Source organism: Meleagris gallopavo, chromosome 2, assembly GCF_905368555.1.
Source record: "Meleagris gallopavo chromosome 2, MGAL_WU_HG_1.1, whole genome shotgun sequence".
NCBI classification, from domain to species: domain Eukaryota; kingdom Metazoa; phylum Chordata; class Aves; order Galliformes; family Phasianidae; genus Meleagris; species Meleagris gallopavo.
The window spans coordinates 11971629-11994668 of record NC_139405.1 but is presented as its reverse complement, the minus strand read 5'-3'; the positions used below and the strand labels follow the sequence as shown (position 1 = coordinate 11994668).

Genomic DNA, 23040 nt, shown 5'->3' with positions numbered 1-23040 from the left:
CATGATTCAAATGTCAGCTGGATCTCAGTCAACCACTGTACTCTCCCTTTAAAACTTCTCTACGGTTAGCCACATTATACTCTTCTCTTCTTTCTCAGTAGATTATCAGTAATCCTGCAGCCAGAAGTTTCATTTTGATAACCTTTATGTTCGTAGTGGTATCCTCAAGACTTCATGCACACTAGACATCTATAATGGACAAGAAAATTTAATCATCTACAGATATGACCATTCTCTGCTAAGCCCCGCTACGACACAAAGAACTTCTTACATATGGCAGAAAAGCTGTTGGTTTGAAGATTTTTCAGACAACACTGAAATATCAAATTTTAGTATGAGAGTACCTACATATCCCTGCTAACAGAAAAACAAAAAGGTGCAAGGAGAAGTGGCATCTTTCCAACAAGTTCAGAAATAACCTACATACAACTCATCAGGAGAGCATGGCAGAAAACAGCACTGCATGACACCTTAACCTGGTACTTTCTAAGAAATGTAGATTTCCAGACTAAAATAAACATGACAATTCCACTATCTCTTTAGCATAAGATCATCACAATAATGAAAGCTTGAATAGTTCTTCACCTTCTATTAAGAAATGCTACATGTTTTAAAGACCTATCTTCAGAAATACAATTTATACTTTCCTACGGTTTTTATGTTTCATGTAGAAATACCCAAAGCTTTCCATAAATAAATAAATAAAAAAAAAATCACAGAAGCATTGTAAGTTTATTATTTCACCATTTGATTTCTTAGGCAGCCACACTATACTAGTAAAATCATGCATCAGATTAAGAGGAAACATAACTGATTGCTTACGAAAGACAGGCAATTTTAATGATGGAAACAATATTGTCTAATTGTCAATGGGGCCATTTGTATCCAGCTGGAAAAATGCTTCCAAGTCAACTAAGTTTTTTTTTTTTATGGAATACTTACAGGAACAGTTTGTTTGCTTGTTCTCAACAGCCATTCCTAGGAATTGGATAGAACAGTCTCCGATTACAGCTAGGAGATTTTCACTACCATTCCATATATCATAGTTTGTATCATTTTATCAGGAATAACACCTGCAATTTCAGGCAAATGACATCTACTTTATTTCATTCTGGACATGTCACCTCTGCATTTTCTAGCTTTTGTTTCTAAAGTACGTTATTTAAAAAAGCAAAGAAGTTACCTGACTTAACCCACCTGTTTTCCTAACTTCTTCAGCAAAATATGGATTTGTGAGATCAACCTAAGTTGGACATTCATCTTCACTCATTTCTCTTAGCAGTAGCCTGTAACAATGCAGAGGATGTAGTACATAAGGTCCTTTCATATTACTGATGCTTAAAAAGAATATGAAAAATAGAGGCCCAGGAAAAAAAAAAAAATCAAGCTAAAAAAAAGATGAAACCGAACTTTTCTCATCACATGATTGACTGCATTTTTATCTTTTCAAGAGGACCATAACCCTGCTCGATATACAAGTATTTGACGTATAGCTCCTAAATATTTTGCATCCCTACTCAACATACAGCTAAGTTCCTGAACACACGCTATGAACTGAACTGTATGACCAGAATGGATTAAACCATGTCTTAAAGAAAGGAATGGAGCAAGTAAAGATAAAGCATTCTAATATGGTGGAAAGATGCCGCAATTAACAGTAAGTGTCAATAAAGTACCATCACAAAAACAAGGTATGAAACAGCAAACATGCAAAGCCATGACAAAGTAAAGGACGGATACTGTACTCGTTCACCAAAATTATGCCATGAAGAAACTCTGGTACAACCAAAGCCACAATTTAGGTTTTTTTCCCCCTCAATACTTCTTCATCTCCGAAGTCAATAGAAGTGGAATCGTTAGCCTCCCAGAAGCTGGACTATTACTTTGGGTTATTTTTCAGTAGTTTTGGGAACAAAATTACTGGTCAGGTAGCAACCTTGCAGGTTCTCTCTGAAGACCGTAAACACTGAATTAAGAAATATGTCACGACTCCAGAAGCAAAGCAAAAAAAAAAAAAAGACCCAAAATCACAAAGGACATTACAAGATTTCTGATTTATTTGCCTGGAAAATGGAATCATTTGATCCATCTGGCACAGAAGGGCTTGGAGGAAAATACAGTCCTTTCTTGTGGTATTTGGCAGTCTCATGAAAGGCATTAGTTTCTCCACAGATTAGAATGGCTTAGAAACTACTGTCCAGACCACTTCCTGAGAATAAGAGTATACTTAAGTGGTCAAAAGAGTTTTGATTGCAGAAGTGGAAAGGAATTGACTACTTTAGGTAGAATTATTAATGAGCCATAGAAAAGATTAATTTATACCTTATCTATTTTAAATTAATGAATTATTAATCCTTCGTAATCTTTACATGCAAAGGCCACAAAAAGAGGGTAAAAAGGTATGTTAGCATACAACTAGATCATAATCAAACTAAAGGATTGCAAGTGTGATACGTATTTGTCTCTCACACTGCTGGAAGGATGATGATGGAGGGAGGCTGAGACAGAATTTTTGCTTCTCTGAACAGTTAGTTTGAAAACTTCCCAAAGTTTAACAGCTCGCAACTGTCAGTTAAGAGCTAGAGAGATACTTCTGTATATTCAGGATATCTAAATGAGCAAGTTCATCTTACATGGAACACCTTACAAAAAAAAAACTAACTCGCATCTCAGTATACACACACCTGTCATTGCAGGTAGATAAAAGGAACAGCTGACCAAAATGATCTGGTAACATTAGAATTTCCTAGCCCTAAGTGTAACACATCTTACGTCAAGACTGTTTTCCTAACACAGCATAATTCCCTTAATTAAAAAAAAACCAACAAACCCTTAGCTACTAAAACATCAAGTGCAAAGAACCACAGAGCAGAGCACTCTTCTTTGTGCTGCATGAGGTAAGGCTGCTTCAGCTACAGGAAACGACAAGGACGCAATGATCTAGACCGAAACAGATTCTCCAGTAGGCTTTTCTTGTTCAGTGCAACGTATAACAACATACAGGTGGGATCTGCTGTGTACTTTGGAGGGACGTAACTGCCTACTAGCCTACCTCTGATGAAACCAAACTGCAAAGTTGCCTTTAAGCCTCGCTAAATATTCTTCCCAAAGGAAGAATTTTTAAGTCCAATAAAAAAAGCCGCCTGAAAACCTGGCAGAATGTCATCATGGGAGGCAACTGTGGTCCTCTTCCTCTTCACCTTCTAAAGAGAGCTCTGGAAGCTGGAGAAGGATGCATAGTCATTGTTGCTCAAATGAGATATGATTACAAAAACAGATGGATGCTTAAATCTAACATTCATTTTGTGCCTAGAAAAAACAGACCAAAGAAAGTTGGAACTACATCTGATTTGTTTTTGCTGGCACTGTGGTTTATGTAAAACTATAATGATTCAAGAATAACTGAATCATTCACAAAGTATGCGTTCCATAATCACGCGTAAATATTTGTGCCAAAACTCAAATTTTTAAATGAATTCAAATCTGACTTTCAATTGAAAAAAATCCTAGATTTAACTGTTGTAACCCTCTATATTAAACATATGGGCACGAAAGTGATTTTGAAGGCAATCAGAATCGGAGTTCGATAATAAGAATATTTCAACAGACAAAACTACTTTAGTTAAAGGAGTCTTAAGAGATTAACACAAAACCTATTTTGGAATTCCCAGAATTCTCTATGCGGAACATAATTAATTCTCTTGGAATTTAAATAAGCACGTTCGCTCAAGGAAAAATAAGATAATAACTAACATACTTCTTTCCCCTAAGAAACCATAATCTCAATGGTTTGTATTGCCAGAACTATAAACTACTGTTCAGCATGCAGTGACTACAGCCCATCCCCAAAATTCTCCCCTTCAGGTGTGCAGGATCTGCTCTCCAAGTGCTGCCTGAAATCAATGAAGGCATACATTGTTGCCATACATTGGACCTGTAGACAAGGTTAAGATGTTCTTCTTTGCTTTTAAAAAGAGAGAAAGCCATGTCATATTAGAAGTACTAATGCACAGGGATGTGGAAGCACGTACAAACTTGTTACATCTAACACTTGAGTGGGCATGGCGGTGATGGGTTCACAGTTGAAGCAGGTATCTTAGAGGTGTTTTCCAACCTTAATGATTCTATGATATAATTCACGTCAAAGGAAAAGGAGGTAGAATACAAACAGGATTTTGAGAGCAGATTGACAGACTTAGAGCCAATAGAGGCAAGACAGCTGGGTAACAACACCAGAAACTAAACTCAGGTTTCCAAAATCTGAATGCTCTTGTCCTAAGAAATGAACTCCAAAAACTATGGGTAAAACTGATGCAGCTGGCTACATTCCAATAGCTAATATCTAGTGGAGTTATTGACTGATCTCACAGAGATGAATAAGTTAAGATTGTCAGTGAATGCTTCTGTGATTTCCAGAACCTCTGCTCTTTGAAAATACTTCAGTTTTTTCAGGGCAAGAAATGAGGAAACACTAACATATGCTGCAAAATTACAGGTACAAAACTGATATCAAACATCATAAATCACCAACGTAAACTTCACTGTGTGAGTATGCATGCTCAACTCAACATGATATGAGAGCATCTGAAACAACACGTGGGCATCCAACTGACTCTAGACAAAGTCATATTTACAAGGTTGATTTTTTTTTTATTTTGCCACTGCTTTGTAAAACCAAACAATCAACCAAAAAACAAAAACAAAAAAACAAAAAAAACAGCCCCACAACCATTTGGCCTGACAGTGACTGGAAGTACGAGGAGTACTGATGCTCCTTTCCACCCCTTCTGCCAGCAAAAAGCCCTAGGAGCTCAGCAGGAAGTTGTAATATTGAAGGGATTCACCTAGATGAGATATAAAATAAAACTCATTTTCTAAAGTACAGTTCAATATCAAAGAGCAAACAACAACAACAAAAACAAGGGAGCCCCTCTGCTAGGGGCCCTTGGATTCCATACCTACTATGGCTCCTAAACAGTACAACTTTCTTGCAACACGTAAGATGCAGTTTTAAGAGGCAGAATGCTTCAGCAAGCTTCTTGCTTTCCCTGTGCTACCAAGTTCATTCAAAATTTTCCATTTCCTCCACTGAACATTTGCTCTAGATTCTTAACTAATACGTTATCCTTTTTTTAGTGTAAGGAATTTAATTCACATGCAACTCGCAAGGTTCCTCCTCACATGGAAGGCAAAGTGCATCCAAAAAAAAATCCCATTAAACAAAATACACCAGCGCAAGAAAAGATAGGCATTATTTAAATAGTTATAAAAGGTTCTGTTATTTATACAGGCCAGAACATATTCCTAACAGTAATTGTTTCCACTGTGATTTCCAGCTTCGCTATAAAATGCTACAACAGAAGAGTCCGTGCAAAAATCTTAGAGTAACTGCCCATTTATAAGAACTCAAATGCAGCCTCAAATAGTCAGGCATACAAAGAATTAGAAGACATGAAGCAAGCAACTCCAGGTATGCAAATACTGACACACTGTGGGCACTTGAAGTAAAACACATCAATACAGCGTTGTTAGCAAGCACTTGTCCTATACTGCATGTCGGATGCCTTCTCTGAAGAGCTTTGAGAGAACACTTTGCCAGAAGTTATTGGAATCGTATAAGCACAACAGAAGCTCACAGCTATTTTAGCACAGTGCATACTTTCAAAGGCAGGCCTTATCAAGAATTAGGCAGGACACAAATCCATTCAATTCAATTGATTTCACTATATCAGCGCACGCTGGGATGAGATTTTAAAAAGGAGCATTTATACACAACAGAAGTCGCCCAAGTGAATTCAAAATAACAGCACAAGTGAGATATGCATTCCAGATGGAATTTCTTCTAAGAGAAGGGGCTGGATTGTAGCACAGCCTCAGTCTCACTATTTGCAATAGCAGATCAGGTGCTGTTCTTACACAGGCTGCAGTCCCACACCTACCAAACCAATGCAACACTTTCTGCCCCAAAACAGGCACATCACATTGTGCCAGTGTGTAATTAAACACCAAATGCTCCTATTTGCCTGACTCTAACCAAGAGGATGATATCCAGTTTCTTCTTTTCCAGATGAGTTCCACCATTTCAGCAAATTAAGTGAACTTGCAAATGAATCTAAGAAGATCCAGGGCTTGTGCGTGCTGTCAGAATGAGCTTAGGGAACAGAAAGGAGGAGGAAAGGCTGCAGAGAAAGCTTTCTCTTTTTGGATGTAGAGCATTGTTAAAATGGCTCATTACATCTCAGAAAAAGCACACACCCATAAACAAAACAATAAAAATCACCCTCAATGTGTTTTTGTTACAAAGGAAAAAAACACATTGGTTTCCAGACCTCAGAATGAGATCTGCTGGGGTGCTGTATGGTAAAATTATCTATTTAACTTTCCAGATAAAAACTGGGACATCACCAAATACAATTAAATATCCTCCAAATCTTCTTCTCAGTAGCTTTCTTTCCCACAGAAAAGTCCCACCAGAAGATCAGACTCTTTCACTTCTGTTTCCTTAAATCTTCAGCACTGTGCAAGCTGGATGAGATTTTAAAAACCATCCTCCTCCAATTTTGTGCTATGTTTCCAAATCATATTGCTTTTCATTTTTAAAAGTGGAGGCATGTTTTATGACTCCATGGCAATCATGAATTCTGTTCAAGAAATTCTATAAAGTGACAAATGTAAAAGAAAGTACAAGAAAAGCTGGCAAATTAGTAAGCTACGCAGACAAGCTAGCAGCTGAGGAACATGGTTCAGTCATATTTCTGCTATTTTCTTCATTGTAATCCATCTGGACTTCAATTTAAGGAGAAAAAAAAAGGTCAGTTTATTCTATCACTTGTATATTTTACACTGTAACCATATTAACAGGCCAATACTGCATATCCTCCAAGTTACTAAAAGGAAAACTTAAAGCCTACCTGGAACCCATTTAATCTCCATTATAAATTCTTCCTGCTTTTTCTCTTTTTCTTGGATACTTTGCAAAAGTATCTCTAGTTTAGCAGCAAAGCTGTGCTTCCTACAGTATCAAGTTGCATGGACAGTATAACTAGTGCCTAGAAAGGCAGACTAGTGCTGTAAGTTCACAGTGGCCTGTGGCTAAAAGTTAAGTGTGACATTGTTGTTCTTTCCACCCCTAACCATAGGATGTTGGCTGTTGGCTAGGAGCAGAAATCTTGACTGCACTTATCTTCAGCTGCTTTTCCACTTTCCTCACAGGTAGCAGAGCTCACACAGCAAGCAAAAGACAATCAGATCTTACGAGCGAGAAGGAAAAAATAAATAAGTGATTTGGTTGCTTTTTTTCCCCCCTGATGTCATGTGAAATTGTAAGTAGAGCTACACTGGATGGAAACTGAAGAGGTTCTTGGGCTAAGAAAAACTCCCTTGAAACTGAGTAATGAAAGGGATGCTAATTTGTATTTATGAGAGTTTTGGGTAATTTTGCCAGGAGAAATTTAAGTGGTGACAATAGTGCCATACTTTCCAATTTTGATAAAACATGTATTTCTTTTGTAAAAACTAATAGCTTTAAAACAAATGTGCAACATTGCCCTCAAAAAGTCTTAAGAGCCTTTTCACTCTATAAGCAAATAAAGAACACTTGACAACTGCTGTAAGAAAAGGGAAATGAGGCTGAATACATTCTCAAAGTTTGCTCAGAGTTAAAATGACCTTGCTGCTAGCTTTCAAGTATCACACAGCATGGTCCAACATGAGGAGCCACTTTGTGATGGATATTAAGGCAGTAATGATTTCTGCCAATAGATTTTTCAAAGGCTTTTTTGAAGAAAGAAAAAACAGCCACAACAAAATGTCCGGATGCATTAACGGTTGCATCTTACATCCAGGCTTTTATATTGCTTTCAGGTCAGGGTAGTCTAACCATTTCAGAGGTACGCACCTGAGGCAGTTCTTAAAACTCCTGTGGCAAACAGGTGAGTGTAGCTGCTGCAAACCTTGAAGCATCTTGCTTCATGAGAGGTGATTGGGCATCGCCACAGCAATGCTGCTGAGCCAGCCAGACACAAGTGAGATGAACACACTCCAATCACAGTTGGCTCCTGTTGACTCTTCTGAGTAGCGACACACCGGCCTGCACCAGCACACAGAGGCATCCTTCAGTTTTAAGTTACTGGACAGCCTCGAGAGCTTGTATGAATGTTTAGATCAGTTAACCCTCGTTACTGGGTTTCCAGTACCAGCAGCATCAGTTACACCAAGCTTGTGATGCTTCACAAAAAGAAACAACTAGGTTGTGCTGCTTTTGCTCTACCCCATGACATTCTGCCAAAGCTTGGTTAAGTCCTTGCACAGTAACTCCTCTCCCTGGCTTATTTCCTTAGGAAACATTTTTTCCTTAGGAAACATTTGAGCAATACACCAGCGCTAACTCAATAGCCTACTGAGAAGTCAGATCCTTGTTAGTACTGAAGCAGTAACAATGCAGCAAAGGCCAAATTATCTACACAGTAGTAAAGAACTCGACCCAAGTTATATAATCAATGGACATATAGATAGTATGGTATATCCAGGAACTTAGCTAACGTAATTGTTACATTGGAGTAAGGAAAGAAAGTCACTCACCCTATCCTGGGCTCGCAAGATGGACTCCAGTGGAGCGAATCTCCAGAGAGATCCTTCCCTACTGGCAGTCAGCTCTTAAATGATTCTAGGAGAGGTGCAGCCGGGCTCCACCCCTTCCGGCAGCACAGGTGAATTGCCTTCACCTGTGCTCCCATGGCTGACTCATTGCTCGCCTCAGGTGATTAATCAGAGGTTCAGGCTGTGATTCAGCAGCCCCATACACAAGTAAAGTCCTATTCAAGGCATTTTATAAATACTCACCAGATTCAGAAACAATATTGCGTGTCTTATCTTCTGCTTATTAGTCTTCTGTAACAGTTTCAGTTCACACATTCTTAAGAATACTGTTCATTTTTCAAACAACATGGAAGACTGTACAGCCACATTAAAATATTAAAGACACATTCACATTTATCTAACTAAGCAAGTGAGCAAATTAATTTCAAGACCGTAAAATCAAAGCTTATTAAATCCTTTTATTTACCATTACTCACTGAAAGTTAGATCAGCAGCAGAATTAAGCCAGCAATTCCTTCTTCCAACAATTGCACTTTCTCTATACATGTGCCTCTCCAGCACTGGTGCTGCAGCATGAACTGGCTGCCTTTGTTGAATTTTGTATGAGAAACCCCATAATACAGGAGACTGCTCCCTGCTCAAAGTCCTGGTGAGGAGAGATAGCTTTATACAGAACACCCTGCACATAACGATACCACACCAGGAGCAACTTATCAGAAATATACTGATGAAACTGGTCACAGAGTCAAGTATCTGCATGGCAGTAAAACTGAAGATATTATCATCCTCGCAAAAGATAAAAAAAAAAGATAAAAAAATGTAGGCATAATCACCATACTGCTTAATTTAAAAATGTTATTTAAAGTGCCATTAACTAGGTAAGTGGTGTTCATAGTCAAAACAGCAACTATGGCCTTGATATTGATGCACACCACAAAGGTTTTCTGAGCAGAACAAACATATCCACGTAACAGAAGAATGAGTAGAAATGTAGGAGATACTCTGTACTATGAAATACTCATACCAGATGACTGAAATACTTGACATTACAAAAATATTATACAGCACTAATAACATTCATGACATTCTAACTCAAAAAATTCCACAGAAAGATTACAATAAGGCAACCAAAAACTGTTTATAAAGTGTTTCAATAAACAAACAAAAAAAAAGTGGAAAACCTTTTTTCATTCCTATCACACTCTTACATTCCCATTCAAACAGCTGACACTGATTTTTCTCTTTTGTCCATAGTGCCACACAATTCTGCTGGGTGGCATCCTGGCTTGCATCACACAGCCCAGTGGATAACATGTCAGGAACACATTAAAGATATGGCAACATAATTCCTCTGTTAATAACTTACTTCTGAGAACAACTATTAGAAACTAAACAATTCCAGGTCTAAAATCTATTGCACGATAAAGTAACTTTAGGTCAATCTCTCTTCCTTCTCATAAAAATACAAATTGAATAAAGAAAACAGAAATGCTTTTCTCTGCATCTATTGCTCCTACTACACCTTATTAAGCATCACTGGGAAAAAAAAAATATCTCATGGAGGTGCAGCTTATAAATATACTTTTCCTGTAAGATGAGAAACAGACAGACATTTATCCTGCCAAGACAATGCCAAGCCGAGCTTGCTGTCAAGATTTCCCAACTCCATTACAAGAAAAATCTGTCATGCTCTTTTGTGCTCTTCAGAAACGTCTTTGATTACAAAAACCCACTTTAATGCAGTGTAAACCAATTTTAACATGTTTAAAAGACCCAATTAAGGCTTAATGACATGTTTTTTCCTAGCCCTTCATACTATACATAAGATCAGTTAAGAGCAGATGAACTTTAGAGTGAAAGCAAGTGAGGTAATTAAGGAATTCACACCATTCAGAGAAGACTCATGATGCCAGACGAAATTCTTTCTGTATGCTTAAGAACTTATGAGAATCATCAAGCAATTAAAATCTGCTGCCTCTACAGTCTTCGATAATAAAATTCCCTTAAGTATTTTCTGCAGCTCATCTTTGCCTTCACTATGTAAAATTCACAGGCAAAGCTTAAGTGAATCAGAAATCTCACGGCAGTTTTCTCCATTAATTAACTACCACAACCTCTAGAAAAAAATCAGTCAAATGTATAATGAAAAGCATCTTTTCTTTAAAAGAATTATCGTATCAGCAATAAAGAAAAGGAATAATCATTTTGCTTAACTGTGATCTTGCAACCTGAAATCACTCCAATTATAACCATTACACCTGGCTTAACTTTTAGTTGCATCAGGTAGATTTTGCATGACAAATGAGTAAAAAACAGGAAGCTCTTTCAAAGCTGTCTCACTAATTAATCTTCTAAGTAATCTGACCTCCAAATCAGTTGATACACTTCTTCAGTTGTACAGCATAGAATCATAGACTCATAGAATCCTTAGAGTTGGAAGGGACCTTTAAATGTCACCCAGTCCAACTTCCCTGCAATGAACAGGGACACCACAGCTGGCTCAGAGCCCCAACCAGCCTTGCCTTGAAAGTCTCCAGGGACAGGGCATCAATCACATCTCTGAGCAGCCTGTTCCAGTGCCTCACCACCCTCATCTAACCTAAATCTACCCTCTTGAAGCCATTTCCCCTTGTTCTGTCACCACAGACCATGCTGATGAGTCTGTCCCCTCCTTTCCTGTAGCTCCCCTTTAGATACTGAAAGGCTGTTCTCAGGTCTCCCTGGACCCTTCTCTTCTCGAGGCTGAACAGCCCCAGCTCTCTCAGCCTGTCCTTGTAGGAGAGGTTTTCCATCCCTTGGATCATTTTTGTGGCCTTCCTCTGGGCACGCTCCAGCAAGTCCATGTCTCTCCTGTACAGAGGACTACACATCTGGATGCAAAAGCAGAAGTGTTTCCTTTATCTTCATAAAGAATTTGGCCATTTGGTCATACGAGTGATATTACCTTATTTGGAGAATCAGAAATAAGTCAACATAATTAATCTCATCTGTGGCTTTAGAGACACTGTAGAAACTTCAACATGTGTTTTCTTACTATGTACACAAAACACTGGAAAACTTTCTGAAGTCTGTATTTAACCCCCGTCCCCCTCCAGAAAAAAAGAAATGAAAGGGGAAAAATTAAATGAGGGACTCTACAGCTTTCATGTTATCAGGCCTGATTCAAATTTTTTTCGTCATCTGTCAGCATTCTATCAACAACCCATTTATTTCCTAATTGAAAAAGAGTGAATCAAAGATACCATCACGCTCACCAACACCTTTAGGTCACCATACAAAAGAGCAAGCATATGCCCCTTTCAGAGATGCTTAGCTCTGGAGGAAGAGTAAGTTATTTTCATAGGAGAACCTGACCATAGCTTTCCAGTAATCAGGATAATATTGTCACTGTAAAGGGAGATGTTTAAAGTATTTTCTGATGACGTGGAATTTGTACATTAAACTAAAAGCACTGTAGCTAATGACTTCGTGAACCACACTTATTAATGAAGGTACCTCACTACTGCCCTTCCTTCTTCACAAGGTAAAGCCAGGTAAGTTTGAACATCCATGTCAAGATGTTCCTTTTTTAAAAATTCTGCTAAGCGACATTACTCTTTCATGATCTGTTTCATCCCATGTGATATCTACCTTAAAAACAGGAAAGCCACTTGAAGTGCATTGTGCTAAAATTAAACATTTTAAGATAGATTTTTTAGAGGAAAATTAAATACACTTTCTGTTTAAGAAACAATGCAAAGCCGTTACTAACGTACTCCACAACAATACCTAAAACAACCATTTATTAAAATCCATTCAATCACAACTTTAATTTCTTCCACCAAAAAAAAAAAAGAAAATAAAAAAGAAAATAAAAAATAAAAAAAAAAAGCAGGAGTTTTAGCTACATGAGAGAGTGAAGAAGTCTCCTTTTGCACTGAAGGATTCTGTAACATCAGGTCACAGAACACTAAGTCTCCATAGGTGGAATTTTCCTTGTGGCAGCAGATAGTGGTACTGAAGCAGCAGCCACCAACTTCTCCCCTCTCCTCCAGCACAAACTCATTCCTGGAATCATGAGTGGATTGCAACAGGGACAATAAAAGCGTTTGCACAACGGCACCTTGAAGATTAGACATGTCTGACAAATGATCCCACAGAAATTACTTACTTCTCAACTAATCACTTCTCCAATCTGGCTTCATTTCATGGCCAGAAGAATGTTTTGGCTGTCACATTAGACAGAGCAAGAACGGATTGCTACAAGGAGGGGAAGCAACAGCTTAAGCCTGACACCACCACCAAAAAGGCTCTTATTGAACTACGCCCAAATATTCGTTTCCAGCAAATTACAAGATTTAATTGTGGATAACAAAGTGAGTTCATGTGCAACTTTAACAGAGGTATAATGAGGTCAAAATGTAGTATTCAATTTGTAACCAAGAAGCTGAATCTCTTAAAAAAAAAAAAAGAACAACAAAACTTGAGCTTATTTATGGAGTCACAACTTGCGATTGTGTAACATGCTTACATCCTGTAGCATGTTTGATGTCTCTATTTTGAAATGGTGAAGATAAGCAGAAAGGTTTTCCCCACTACTTTTGTCATTTATAAGCTGACAATAAAACTAAACAAATTAGAAAAACATTGTTAACATTATGAAAACATTGTAGAGACAGCTTTGATGTTCCATTGCAGCAGATGGGAAGTACTTTGGCTTACACACGGATACATTCACTTCTGAGGCTACATCTTCTGGCTTAGCATCACATGTAACGTTATCTGGAGTAAATCTTACAGGCAGATAAAACATGCTGTTATACAAATACAGGGGGAAATCTCATAGTATAAACAGCCTGAATTATTCACAAATATGGAACGTGCACAAAAGAATGTTACAATATAGAGTCAGAAAGTCTGAAGAGGAAACAAAAAAAAACCCACTACACGAGAAACTACTTGAGGTTGCATGGTTGCTTTTTTTTGTTTGTTCTGGGGTTGTTTTTGCTTTTTTTTTTTTTTTTTGCAAGTGTAATACGATGAATATTATTCAACATTAAAATGTAATGAAGTGGAAAAATCAGAAAAAGCACCTGGGAATTTCAAACAGCTGTCTGCTGTAGAACGTTATCTTTCTATGGTTAGAAGCACGAAAAGTTTCACGTTCATTCAGCATGGAACTTATCTATCATGGTTTCCAAGTGTGCCCATAGCATGGCCTCCAGGAGGCAAAGCCAGCTTCTGTCAGATCTCCATGTGATTTAGTAACATCTCCTCTGCTCAGACTAGAAGACTTTTTCATAATGAACTTTATGAACAAAGCACAACCATAATTTTAAATTCTTTCCTTCCCAAACGTGACTTTTGAAATATTAGAGCTTCCAGCTCATTCATAGGGACAAGCACAGTGATTTATTGCAGCTTGAGAACAGCAGCAGCTATATTCTTACCCTGTGGTAAGCAACTCAGGAAAAAAGGAAAAAAACCCTACTTCTAGACCCTTGGCTGAGAAAATTCACAAGAGCGGTACGTAGTTCTGCATTCTCAACCAGCATCTTATAACTTCACTTAATTTTACCAGTAGGTCGAAGGTGCAACCAGAATATTTTCCCTGAGAATGTTGCCCCGTGCAGTGATGCACTCAAACTTTCCATTTCCACATAAAAATACTCCAGGAATAAATAAACAATAAACACTATATTCCCAATACCTTGACAATTCAATGCATGCTGAATTTATTAAAAAAAAAAAAATCTCATTTTGGTTGCAAAATATACAATGAATATTGTTTAGCCCATATTATTTTTAAACAGTTTTAAACTAGCAGCCTCTCCTCCCCCAAGGATACATGAGAAAGCTGCCATTAGATTCACTTCGAGTCAACAAAAGAACTACTTTCAAATTCCAAACTGCATTTCTTGTAAATTTTACCAGCTGCTTCAGAAGAATCACATTCTACGTCTGCATAGAAGGATTTCAGTCACTTCAACTGATGCTCCTTCAGTTTTCCTTATAAAGCCTGCAAAAGCAGAAAGCAGCACCAAGTGAGCTGGCTTAAACAAGTTTTCATCTGCAAACTGTTTTAATTCTACTCATTCAAAATGTGTGCCTCTGAAACACTCTCCCCATCTTTCATTAAGACTAGATGTTAAACAGCATGAAACCCTAACTATCTATTCAGTTTCACTCAAAAGACCAGTTCACACAGTTTGAGTAATGGAGGTGGTGGTCAGTGCTGTTTAACAGTGTTTTCCACTCACACAGCTATGATACTAGGACTGAAATTATTACATTCTGATTGTTTTTTTAATTACTAGCAGTGCTCAAATCACTCGAACGTGTGATGTAACAGCAACTCTATCTGACTCTGCCTCCTACAGGCACTGGGAGGTTAGAGTCCCTGCACAGGGCATGCAGATGGCATCTTCACATGCATCTAAGCAGGCCACAGAAAGTAACATCTAATATTTCCCATCAAAAGTGTCTGAGCTTATTTAGGTGAGCTGACCACCTGCCATCTTAACTCTTGGCGAGGATGATGAAAGAGTGTTTCCATATATAAATAAAGTTGCCTGTTAGGAGCGTGGCACTAGCTGCAAGGCTGTAAGATCCTCAAGCTGGATAAAGACAGCATAGTAGTGATAAATAAGAAAGTGATATGGCTGAGGAAGGGCATCAGGATACTAACTGTGGTTGCACAGGCGGTGGTTTTGTCATTGACGGTGACAGCAAAATGCCCCAAAAAACCCCAAAAGAGGTTGATAAGTGAATGGCTCAGTGGAAAGACGAAGGAGACAAATCACAAGGCTGAGGTCCTGGCCTGTGAATTTAAAGGTATGCACACAGGTATCACTCTGCAATATCTGGATTTCCAATAGCTATAACTATTCCAGCATATCCCACTGAGTTGTAAATCCAAAGCTTTGAGGCACCTCAGTGCACACAGTGAAGCTGACTTCAGCACAGACTAAGTTCATCATACAATTCCCTAATGCAACAGAGAATTTTTCAAGATATTTATGTTTGTTTTAGAAGTATCCAGATTGCTCAAATATAGGGCAGTCCAGGGGGATGCATTATACAAAACTGGCTCCAGTTCGACTGCTAAACATCTGGAAATTCTAGAAAAATATTAAAGCAAAATTTCTTAAGTTCCATATAGAAAAGACTTGCAAGCAGAACAAAAGAAAGAAAACAAAAGACATGCCTGAAGAAGCCTGGACTGTGGTAGTCCTGATGAGCTCAGCCTGCCAGGGCTGCTGCTGGCAGCATTCAAGAAATCTCCGCCAGGGAATTCTTGAGCTAAATTATGGTTCCTGTTGGCTACACAGATAAAAATATAAGGAGTGAACAACTAAGGGTTTTCCTACATGAATGGCAATTTATAGAGAAAAATGCTTTATTAAGCTCTCTATGCATTCACACTTTTTTTACGTAACAAGATTTTTGAAGTCTCTTATCAGCAAGGGCTTTTTTTTTTTAATCTTTATCATAATGCATATATTACACACATTGACATTGAACCAGGGTAAGCTCTAAGACATTCCCCAAAAAAGCTATGGGAGACTCCAACAAATGAAGTTCTGTAACAAATAGCTAATCAGTATCTTCACTGAGAACTGGACTTGTATCCCTGATTTGAAGATTAAGTTAATATGTCTTTCTCTGTGCTATTCTCTGGAAAACCAGCTCTGGAGGTCCTTACTGTTCTTCCTCTTCCAATCTCTCTCTTTCTCAAACTCCAAAGGATAAATCCACAAAAACAACAGTAAGAAAATAAATTTCAACTCCAGTAACATTCTGTACACCAGTTAAGTAAAATTCTCACCAAGCCTTTTACAATACATTGATTTTAGAGGAAAATGATAAAGGGATCAATCGTATAAACTTTAATACCCTCTTAACTTTAGGAAAAGACAAAGGAATAAACAGGCTGACGGTTAAAAACTAGAATGCTTTAGGACAGGTTAACAGGAACCATAACTTAACCCATTTTACTACAGCCCTCTTCAAAGAGAACGTAAAGCAATGGAAAGTGCAACAGTGACAGCAGAGCTGCGATGTCCCAGGCTGCGGCAAGTAAAGACTTGTTCAAACACAACAGCTGGGGGCACAGGAATAAAGAAACCACTCACCTTTAGGAAGCCTCATGCACCCAGGGATCTCCAGAGATCCCCTTGCCTCCACTGCCAACCGTTAAATGAGGCCTGGAAGGGGTGGATCCTGGTTCCAGCCCTTCTGGTCACTCAGGTACACGGCATGGGCCTGAGCTCCCCTGGGTTGGCCCTGCCTTCCCACCAGGTGCTCCATCACTGCTTCAGGCTGTGACTCGATTTCATTATCACTTGCATTCTGTACTCAGTAAGGTCAAAAACCCATTATAAAGAACACTTTCACAAACTGTCCTGCCAATGAAGGCTGACAACGAACTGACAGGAGCACACGCCCGGTGTTACTCCACGGTAACTTTTCGCACACAGAACAATTTCACCTCGTCTCCACGAGCGGCATCTCCCATCAATGTGTCCCCGCTGGAAGCAGTTCAGCTAATTCACCGCCACGCTCCGAGCTCGTTTCTACATTCCCTTCGCCCCCAGCTAGGTAAGGCCCTACATTGCTTTTCTCACCTCTTTCCACGCGGCGGCAGAACTGCGGCTGCGAGCGGCCCGCGCGTGCGCAGAATGCGGAGCGGCGGCGGGCGGCAGCATGGCGGCGGCGCGAGCGCTGTGGCGGCCCGTCCGGCCCGTCCTGCCCGCCCCGCGGGGCTGCGGCCGGCTCTGGGCGCCGACGGGGCGCGCGGCCGCCGCCCCCCCTCCTCCTAGCGGTGCTTCGCCGGGCGCGCGGAGCCCCTTCGACCGGCGGCTGAAGCGGAAGCAGAAGAACTGGGCGGCGCTGCGGCCGCGGCCGGCCGAGTGCGAGTACCTGCGGGACGAGGTGCGGGGCGGGGCGGCGCGGCGCCGGGCCGGGCGCGGCGCGGCGCGGCGCTGACGGGCGGCTCTCCCTCCCGTAGGTCGGGGGCGGCGTGGCGGACCGGGTGCTCGACATCCCCAGGTACGCGCGTTTCCCCGGAGCGGCGGGCGCGGCGCGTTGCCGCGGTGCCTGACGCTGTGGCGCTCGTCCCGCAGGACGTTCCCTCTGGCTTTGGACCTCGGCTCCGGGAGAGGTTACATCGCTCGGCACCTGAACCGGGTACGGAGCGCTGAGGAGGTGCCTTCCCGCTGGGCGCTCTGTGCCGAGCCCGCCGGCGGCCCGCACGCGTTTGACTGGCGTGCTTCTCGTTTCAGGAGGTCATTGAAAAACTCGTTCAGGTCGATATTGCGGAGAATGTCTTCGTAAGTAGCCTTGTGAGGGCTGAAGCGCTTCGGGGCCGTGATGCAGAAACATCACGGCAGGTGTGCAGGTACATTTCTGGTGATGCTTTTTATCCTGAACCCGACCTTAGAAAAGCACTGTGGAGTCCGAAATCCCCACAGTCAGCGTGGTCGCTGATGAGGAGTTCCTGCCTTTCAAAGAAGACACGTTTGATCTTGTTGTGAGCAGCTTGAGGTGATTGCTTATTTACACTTCATTTACATACATACATACATATATATATATATATATTTATTTATTTATTTATTTTTTCCCACATTGATGTTAGAAAATCAGTGCCTTAAACAGCAGGGATAGGTTAAATGTTAGGAAGCAATTCTTTGCTCAGAGGTTGGTGAGGCCCTGGCACTGCTGCCCAGAGCTGTGGTGCCCCATCCCTGGAGGCACTCAGTGGCAGGTTGGATGGGCCCTGGGCAGCTGAGCTGGTGGGGAGCAGCCCTGCCCACGGCTGGGGTTGGGGCTGGATGGGCTTGGAGGTCCCTTCTGATCCATAACATTCTATGAGAACACATGCACACATCTCTTTTTCTTGTATTTTGACTAATTGATTTGCAGCTTTTCAAGTCCTTAAAAAAGCCAACACAGCAACCTCTTAGCTATGTATATGAACTTATGTTTTCATTCAGTATCACCATGCTTCATCTGTGAGAGTTTCAGAACTTTGGCAGGCTGAGAACTTGTTTGTTAATTTAACACCTGTACGTATATATTATGTATAACATATATTTTTTTGCCTTCCCCCAAATTTCATTATGCAATTACAAAATGTCCATTTCTGGTATTTCAGTTTACACTGGGTGAATGACCTTCCAAAAGCTTTTAGAGAGGTGAGAATTTTTTTTTTAATACAACTTTTTAAATAAAAAAACAACACTTATTATTACTCACACTCAAAGCTCTGACCACTTCCTACCTGATAAATAGCTCGTGTTACACTCAACTATTTTTTGTAATCTTTCTGTCAGTTTGAGGCGTATCAGTTGATGCTTCTGTTAGCTTGCTGTCTCAATTCAATTTAGGATAAATAACAACAAAACATGTTTGTATAGTATTTCACAGTCACAACAGCTGAGATCATAAGAACTAATGTAAACTGAGGCAATGCTGTTGATTTTGTTGTCTGTTGCACTTAGTAGTTTTCTAAACCAAACTAGTCCAGACCTGGTTCTGGGAACTTGTACTCCACATTTACCTTAGGTATTTGTTTTGAAATACAGCTTGAACCAGATAAAGGCTTTTAGATTCTTAAGAGAAGTGAATATTTGTTGAGGAGGAGAAACTGCAAACATTATGGAAGAAATCAGATTTGGGATTATTCAAACTCCTTACTGCAGGTAAAAGCTGCTTTTCAAATTGGCTGCCTTTGGAGCAAGAGCAAGGAATATCTTCGTCTTGTTTGGTTTCCTCCTTTATTTCAGACATGTCAGTCAGAGCAGCGCTATCCTGTCACCTCTCTGTACGAAAAGGAGTACCCTGTTATGAAATAGGAAAAGTAGAGACCGTAATGTATTACATAGTCTGACAAATATTTTTACCACAGTAAAAATAACTGACATATTATGATGTCCCAAAAAGGGCAAAAAAAATGGGGGTCTTGGCCAATGTCCATCTTGAATGCTCATTTTGTGCTTCTGGACCCCTGGATTTAAGTAATGGAAACTCTTTTCAACTGCTTAAATTTCTTACTGATTAATTAAAGGATTTTTTTTTTTTCCTTTTAGCGTAGGTAAAGGTAGCACTGAAAACCAACTGGAAGGGTTTTTGTGTCAAATGAGTAAGCGAGGTAAATTAATTGAGGCTTTTCCTTGTTAGCTTGGGATATGTAACATGGCTCCTGTCTCTCAGCCAGCAGTTGTTGCCAGTGCTTCACAAAAAAGGCACTGAATTTGTTGACATCCTTGCTAGGAAAGCGGCATGGTCTTACTAGTCAGGAAAGCAGCCTGTCAGTCTGGCACTTGAGTTGCTATATTGCTGTTCTTCAAGCTATATTGCTTGACCATAACAAGAATGACGCTACTCTGTTGTGCTTGTAGAAGTGCAAAAACCACTATTGGAAATCTGTATATCTCTTAAGCCATTCATGAAGTACTTTCACTGCCGAAGAAGGCAGTGAAAGAAGTATCTTAAGCTCTACCTTTTTGGAAATAAGTCAGTTGAGGTTTTCATTTTAGGAGCTTCTTTCTAAAAGTAGTCTTACCCAAGATCAGCAGTGCATTTCTTGTTTCCCATGAATGTAATTTCCAGGAATTTACTCTTTTTAAGACCAGATGGTCTCTTTTTTTGAAGAGATGATATATCTTGCAACGTTACCAAAAGATTTTTTGTAGCTCCTTTTGTGGAATAGTGTCAATATTAAAAATGTACTGGAGCCATTATAACAATTGCTTTAAGTTCATTTAAAAAAAAAAAAAAACACCCAGGAATTTAATTGGTATTAACAGCACAGTAGTTTCTTTTTCCTTCTGTTTTGTAGATTCACCAAGTTCTTAAGCCAGATGGAGTCTTCATTGGTGCAATGTTTGGGGGAGACACCCTGTATGAGCTTCGCTGCTCTCTGCAGCTAGCAGAATTGGAGAGAGAAGGGGGATTTTCTCCTCATGTGTCCCCGTTTGTTGCTGTGTCAGATCTGGGACATCTCCTGTCAAGAGCTGGGTTTAACACCTTGACTGTGGTAACTATAAATAAAAGAACAATCAGAATAATCCAGAATTTCAGAGCTGCAGGTGTATAAGAGCTACTATGTCAGGTGCATTAGTAACAGTGCTTCCTTTCTTTTGCATGTAGTGCACTTAGCTGAATAAGTTTCTGAAATAGCCTGGACTGCTCCGTTTTTGGCTGTGCAGTGATTAAAGAAACCAACTGAAATGTATCTTTAGCTAGTGGCCCACGAGAGTCTGTATGGGCAAGGGTGTCAGAGTATGTTTCATTTACTTAAAAGAACTTATGATGCCCTTGCTGCTTCTTCTAAAACTCAGAAGAAACTAACAGCACTTTGTTTAAAACCTGATTGTATTTAAGCTGTTAAACAGTTCTTCAGAAATATTGAGTGTATTTTTTGAGTAATATTCTATCTGAGCAGAAGTGGCCAGCACTGAAAGCTAACATAATGCTATGGTCTAAATTTGATATGTTCTAAAATTAAGCCTTTGAATTCTTTTAGGATACTGATGAAATTCAAGTAAACTATCCAGGGTTGTTTGAGGTTATGGAAGACTTGCAAGGCAAGTATACAGAAGATGTTTGTTTCTGAAGTCTATCAGCATATAAATAAATAAAGCTTATTGTAGTAGTGGAAGCATTACTTTTTTTCTGATATCTAGGAAGTCAGGACAGTGAACTCATCAGCAGATCCCCATTGGCAAGCCAGAGTCAAAGATTTGTAATTTGTCTCCTGTGAGTTTTCTGGTTCTGTTTTATTCCTGTTCTTTGCATAAGCTGCTGAAAAATCTTGAAAGGAAGACAGAAGCATACATCCAACATAATGACTTTTTCTGTGAGCCTAAGTAACATGATGCTCAGGACAGTGCTGTGGAGCAAGACTAGATAAGCCCACAGACTTGAGTCTGCAGGAGAACAAACAAATTGAGGTTCTTAACAATTAGGACAGGATTATAAATGCAGCTGTCATGAATTACGAAGTAGTTGTTCGTATGCAGTCAGTAGTCATGGAACAAGTCAAGGATCATCTCCTGAGATGTGGAGTTAATTCCTTAATGAAAACAGGACTTCCATTCCCTGCAGAAATGCTGGGATGCAGTAAGTGATTAAAGAGAGTTGTATAATATTAGATGTGGATTAGATCTTCTGGGGTAATTATTTTCATTATTACCTATTTGGGGAAAAAAAAAAAGTGGTATCTCTCAATAAACACTTTGCACTGGGTGCTTGATAGAAGTTATATTAGAGAAACAAAATGCTTGAAGCCTCTGGCTGAAAAGTAATAATCTAAAATCATTCCTAGCAATACAAACAGTTCATTGCAAAGCATTGGCATTAAGAGGTTTTGAATCACGAAGGTAAGAATCTTTGCTGCTGTAGATTGTACTCTTACAGTGAGATTCAGAGGATGCTGTAGTTATTTGGTTAGTAAAAATCTGCATGAAACTCATGGTATATGCTGTATCTTCTTTTTCTTAAAGCTAAAACATATTTTTAGGTATGGGAGAAAGTAATTGCTCTTGGAATAGAAAACCTCTGCTACACAGGGACACAATGTTGGCAGCTGCAGCAATATACCAAGGTACGTATTTAATAGGTGAGGATTTAACCTGAAATGACTAATGACATCTTGTCTTTTTCTCTGCCCTCTCTAAAAAAAAATACTCTCTTAATATATATATTTTTAACCTTAATTAGTGGCAATTTGAACTTCATTAATATATCAGTATGTGATACTATTATTGTCCCAAATTTTTCCCCACAATCCATTATGATGAATGTGCCGTGCTTAGTTCTGCTGTTTGGGAAACGAATCATTTGCTAATACTGCTGTTGTCTGTATTTTCTTTGTCTGGCAGAGATGTATGGCAATAGCGATGGCTCAGTACCTGCCACTTTTCAGATCTTCTACATGATTGGATGGAAATTCCACGAGTCACAGGTAATGTGAAGCTCAACTATTTTCTGCCTGAAGGTGCATTTTAAATGACTTACGCTTTAAAAGGACTTTTATAAAATATCTTAAGTGATCATCCTTCTGTTTTCTTTTCCTCCTAGGCGAAACCTGCACAGAGAGGTTCTGCAACAGTTTCATTGGGAGATCTGGCAAAAATAGATAAACTTCTTCATGAGAAATAAAAGTTGTTTTTGAGCTCCTATAAAACTTGTCAGTGCAGGTATCCTTCGCTTACTTTGTTACATTTTGAAGTGATAATCTGCATGCCTCTGCTACATTAGTTGTGTAAAATGGTGGTCATTTTTTTTCCCCCCAGAGAAATATTTGAGCAGTATGCTAAGTAGTACATGCTCTCCCTATTTGATTAAATTACTGTTCTCAAATTAACTCCTTTCCCAGTATTTCAGTAGCACAGACTGCTCCAAGTATTATTGGCAAGTCTTGAGTGTATATCACTCTGTATTATCTTCAAATTA

The 23040-nt window shown here is 39.5% G+C and overlaps 1 protein-coding gene and 1 long non-coding RNA gene across 4 annotated transcripts; one reads left to right on the top strand and one right to left on the bottom strand.

The window, feature by feature from the left end:
• Window positions 1–11519: 11519 nt before the first annotated feature.
• On the bottom strand, window positions 11520–17326 carry LOC146544865 (uncharacterized). The gene is made up of 3 exons (XR_014881871.1): window positions 17205–17326; window positions 15266–15397; window positions 11520–14596 (listed from the first exon to the last, which is right to left on the bottom strand). It is a non-coding gene; the product is annotated as an uncharacterized LOC146544865 (long non-coding RNA).
• Window positions 17231–22771, top strand: NDUFAF5 (NADH:ubiquinone oxidoreductase complex assembly factor 5). 3 transcript variants are annotated; one of them, XR_014881867.1, is made up of 11 exons: window positions 17231–17511; window positions 17588–17628; window positions 17703–17766; window positions 17862–17909; window positions 18020–18123; window positions 18737–18776; window positions 20423–20620; window positions 21110–21170; window positions 21270–21342; window positions 22106–22189; window positions 22467–22512. XR_014881867.1 is itself a non-coding variant. In XM_085218935.1 (11 exons), the coding sequence occupies exons 1-11, from the start codon at window positions 17284–17286 to the stop codon at window positions 22744–22746; spliced, it is 1032 nt and encodes a 343-aa protein (XP_085075061.1). In that variant the 5' UTR covers window positions 17231–17283; the 3' UTR covers window positions 22747–22771. The 3 variants fall into 3 exon arrangements, 1 of the variants encoding a protein (XP_085075061.1); XR_014881868.1 differs by having other exon boundaries at window positions 22089–22189; XM_085218935.1 differs by lacking the exon at window positions 21270–21342 and adding an exon at window positions 22666–22771 and having other exon boundaries at window positions 22467–22549.
• Window positions 22772–23040: the final 269 nt, after the last annotated feature.

Bases quoted from the DNA above. Each gene is read 5' to 3' on its own strand.
- NDUFAF5 (XM_085218935.1), top strand. From the start codon at position 17,284: ATGGCGGCGGCGCGAGCGCTGTGGCGGCCCGTCCGGCCCGTCCTGCCC. The intron at 17,629-17,702 runs GTACGCGCGTTT...CTCGTCCCGCAG, and splicing joins CGGGTGCTCGACATCCCCAG to GACGTTCCCTCTGGCTTTGG. The intron at 17,910-18,019 runs GTAAGTAGCCTT...ACCCGACCTTAG, and splicing joins ATATTGCGGAGAATGTCTTC to AAAAGCACTGTGGAGTCCGA.